Source organism: Ruditapes philippinarum, unplaced genomic scaffold (assembly GCF_026571515.1).
Source record: "Ruditapes philippinarum isolate M1 unplaced genomic scaffold, ASM2657151v2 ctg10491_1_1_1_1, whole genome shotgun sequence".
Lineage (NCBI taxonomy): Eukaryota > Metazoa > Mollusca > Bivalvia > Venerida > Veneridae > Ruditapes > Ruditapes philippinarum.
This window is the reverse complement of record NW_026865966.1, coordinates 538-5,139: the sequence shown is the minus strand read 5'-3', so window position 1 is coordinate 5,139 and position 4,602 is coordinate 538. Positions and strand designations below refer to the sequence as shown.

General features: G+C 33.7%; 1 protein-coding gene across 1 annotated transcript; it reads right to left on the bottom strand.

Annotated features, from left to right (window-relative positions):
- Positions 1 to 307: 307 nt before the first annotated feature.
- On the bottom strand, positions 308 to 3,670 carry LOC132730882 (A disintegrin and metalloproteinase with thrombospondin motifs 20-like). Its single transcript, XM_060716961.1, has 3 exons — positions 3,509 to 3,670; positions 2,665 to 2,812; positions 308 to 375 (listed from the first exon to the last, which is right to left on the bottom strand). The coding sequence occupies exons 1-3, from the start codon at positions 3,668 to 3,670 to the stop codon at positions 335 to 337; spliced, it is 351 nt and encodes a 116-aa protein (XP_060572944.1). The 3' UTR covers positions 308 to 334.
- Positions 3,671 to 4,602: the final 932 nt, after the last annotated feature.

Here is a 4,602-nt window from a genome sequence, read left to right as displayed (position 1 = left end):
AAAATAAACTCACAAAAACCAATGATACAGAAATTTATAAACTCAACATTTGTTTATAATTGTACATTATTGAAAGTAAGCCTGAAATAAAATAAAAAGAGAAATAACTTTACAAGAAGGCTATAGTCATTGTATGTAAAAGAAATCAATTCTATAATGCAACAACACGGATAAAAAGTTGCGTGCTAGTGCTAGTTTTATGCACAATTTAACTGTTTTTTTATGTATTATTTATTCTTGTGACATTAAGCAATGTCTCCGTCGAGGGGGTATAAAGGTAGGGTGGAAAGATAGAGTGATTCATCCTCATCTGGTATGAAAAACTATCCTTGATTCAGACACATTTGGCGAGGACTGCGCTGCTTTCATCAAGCACTGTAAATATAAGAAGTGATGGCAAAGTATAACTTCCATGCAATGTCGCTGTTTAGTGCATATAAGGTACTGATGTGTAGAGCTATGTTCAATACTGATTTTTTGAACGATTTTAATCATATTATTTTATTCAACAACTTCAATGAATTAAGTCAGGAAGCCATATGGATATTCCAAGGACCACGTCCAAATAAGAACTGTTTTCGATAAAACGAATGATTATAATTATAACGATATGCTTGTATAACGCACGTCAAAATACGCCCGAAGAAATTTCGGCGTAATATATGTTATGCACCCGGTCGTTCGTCCGTCCGTCAGAATCTTTTGAACTGGTGGAAGGAAATTGAAACAACTTGGGCAGAAATGTTAATAAGACGCTGTGCAAAGCACTGGCTTGACCTTCCGTAGGTCAGGATCAAGGTCATTATGTATGAATTTCAAAAATTCGTGTTCGCTTTGTATCTTTTGAACCGATAGAAATTATAAATTTTTTTTTAGCAGAACTATTGCTCATAATGAGTCGATGTGCAGAATACAGGTTTGGGCTTCCTGAGCTCAAATTGGCCCCGCTCCGGGGCGTTACTTGAGTTATATAGGAAAACTACGGTATTCCGTTTGGACAATCGTGATTTTTCTTTCGTCCTTATCCGCGATGCACGATGGTACGATGGTGAAAACGCGATGGTACGATGGTGAAAACGCGATGGTACGATGGTGAAAGGCGATGGCACGATGTTTTTACCATCGTATTATCGCGCCATCGCGATTTCATCATTGTACCATCGCGTTTTCATCATCGTACCATCGTGTACCATCGTGTTTTCACCATCGTACCATCGTGTATCGCGGGTACAGACTAAGTAAAAAATCACGATTGTCCAAACGGAACACCGTAGTAAACACATTGAGTTTTATTGTGTGAAACTAAAATGTCTAGAGCTTTGATATTTAGCATGTAGCCTTATTAACTTCTACAAATGTAATATGACTAATGCCTCTTGTTTAAATTATGGCTCCGCCCAGGGGTCACTTGATTTATTTAGACTTATATGGCAAAACACATCTGAGACTAATTGTGTGAAAGTACAATGCCTGGAACTTAGATATTTGGCATAATGTTTTGCCTAGTGGACCTCTATACACGATTTATGAATCATGCACCTAGTGTAAAACATGCCTCCACTTTAGATGTGATATAATATCATAAGGATAATTAAGATAAAACATTTTACAGACAAGTTTCTTGATAAGGTGTTTACCCTTATTGAAAGATTATTTTTGATAACTCATATAAATTTACATTCGGACGTCTATTGCCCCGCCATTGCGTGCTCTTGTTGTGGAGTCGCAAAAGCGGTTAGGGTATGTAATTAAGGTCGATATATTTTGCTGATACACAATTGCATGTCCTTTAGACAGTGTTTGACTAGGATTTGAGTTAAAATATGTAAGCTTCAGATTTACAAGAAATGTGAATCTAAATTTGTCACTCGTCACGCATTTTAACGTCTCAACAAAATGAGAATTTTTCAAACGATTGCACAAAGTGAAGTACAAGTTGTTCCGGAGGTTATCATAGTTAACACAAATGTCCCAAAAGGACTATGTCACACTCCGATATCATATAAAGTTAATTGTAAGTATTAATATAAAAGGTGGTCTTGGCACGCATCAACATACAAGAAGTGGATAGCCCAGTTGCACTCACGCTCACATGTCAGTTTAATGGTGACGCCAGTAAGCTAGTGAGCGGTGTCGCCTTATACGGAATGCTTCGTTTATTGGCCAATGGTAGGAGCTGTTATTATAAGCAGTTATTTAATGTCATGTTGTTACTCATTGTGATTCAAAATACTCGAAACAATGAAGGAACAACTTATTGTTCAAAGTGACATTATACTCATATTTTATTGTCAAGTTTAGTTAAATTGACGATATTTTTCAAACGACTGACTGTTATAATGGTAAGTGACAAACAGTCCATAATGGAAAATGTTATGGATGAAATATAAATCTGCCTTAAATATAAAAAGACTGTTCAACTCTTTTTTTATAAATTGTACTATGATGGATATTTGAAGAAAATTCCTCGGGCCATTAGAGTTATTTATCGTGTTCATGCGAAGTAAATTATGAAATTGAAAGAAATTTGGCAAAGTGTTCACTTATTTTGACTTTTACCTGTTCAGTCACTATATAACCTTGAATGGGCATGGTGTCACTTTAAATGTACGTTCACTGCTTTATTTGAAATGAATTTCTCTTCTGTGATAAATTTCTACAAACCTGTGTTTTCATCATGATATAGATAGAGGGACCCACTTTGTACACAACCGCCGCAATATCCCCCGCAAGTTGCCGACATCTTCGTGTTGTCATTGTTTTTAGTAAGAGGTCCTACATATGGCTGCCATCCGAATCCACTCACGGACAACTTGTTATATACAAAATGATAAACATGAATTGATGAAAATTTAGGAAAAACAAGATGTATCTTTAGAAAAAAGATACTCGGACGAGGTAAAACTGCTTTTACTTGTATATATTATTTCAAGTTTTGTCATAGATTGATTAGATCTAGCAAACACTGCAATATATGTATCTACATGAAACTGCCATATTTGAGTTAGTGTACCTTACATTAGGATCTTTCTATTTGAAAGACCCTGGTTACATTGACGTATTCATGTACACATTTATATATATGTTTTGTTTATATGTAAAAATATATAGAAATTAAAAAGCATGAAAAGTATGAATTACACACATCAATTATCATGGTATACCATAAACGCTGAACATAATCTTCTTCGAAAACCAGGAAAGTTCTTAGACGGACAACGAACCAAGCATTACAACAGGAGTCATCTTTAATAACGTAATTTCAAAATTAAGAAAATAAGGTCCAAATTTGCCGAAATAATAGCAATAATCAATTTTGCTTTGAAACTATTAGAATATTAAGTTATCATAAAAATGTGTAAAAATATATAATACATGCAAAATCTTAATCCTTAAAATTTAAGAAATGTTTTTTTTTATTACAAATTGTATAATGGTTCTTTATAATTAATAGTTTTTTCTTGTGAACGATAGTCTCACAATGTTTAAAAGTCTTTATTGATCTTACCGAAGAGCTGAATTTGAAGCCTGTTCCCTCTGTAGATATACTAAAGGTTCCATGTTTACAGCCCCAGTTACAGTTACACGTCTCTGCCTTGGCATAACTCACGTACGAAGTCCCTGCACCAACGATCTCCGCGAACGTAGTGTCGCCTTTATTAACTGTCATATCCTAGTACATAATTCATGTATATATATATATATTATAAAGTTAAAGAAAACTTAAAATATATATAAGGTCAATTCGCACAAAGAAAACGCAACGGTCGCTGTGGTTAGCATGCTGGATCGGCCACCCAGATACCCGTGGTTCGAGTCCCGTCTGCGGCGTGCCTATTTATGTGCGATTTACACAATTTGTATATATCTTTTATTGAAATATGCAATTTGCATTAAGGCACACATATCACATATAATAAACTCCGGTATTTATATCTTACTTTTTTTAAAGTTATCTCTTAGCCAATCAGAGAAACGCATTTTAAAGCTTTGTATAGATTATATAATAAAGTCTCATATTGACCTATTATTTTTTTATTTCAGCCAATCAGAGGAACGCATTTCAAAGCTTTTATAGATTAAATAATAAAAACACACAAATTTCACCTTCATGTTCACACGTATTTTTGCATATTTCGAAATTGTCTTAAACGCTTCCGTTATGGAATCTGTACCTCCATTTATACTGAAATTTTCATCTGGATTAACTGTAACAGAAAAGTGCTCAGGATATAACTCGTGTATAAATTCATAATATATATATATAATATAAGGGAGACTGACATTTCGTAAAGATGTCAAACTTTAGAAGACATTTCTCAAGTTAAATATTTCTATTTGTATCTCATAATAACTGCCAAATAATTAATCTTTATGCGATATCCTTCCCGGATAAGAAAAAGAATAATTTAAATAGTAACAATATTTTATGTTATTTTACGGTAGAATGTAGATTTTTTAACAACATAACCGTCATCTGTTACCTCTCGTATAAAAAGGTCTATGTTTCTCGCATGTTCCATAAAGATGATATTCATTTTTATTTCTATAAATACGGGACTTATTTTCATCGATTGGTATGAAAACAAATCTGAAAATTCA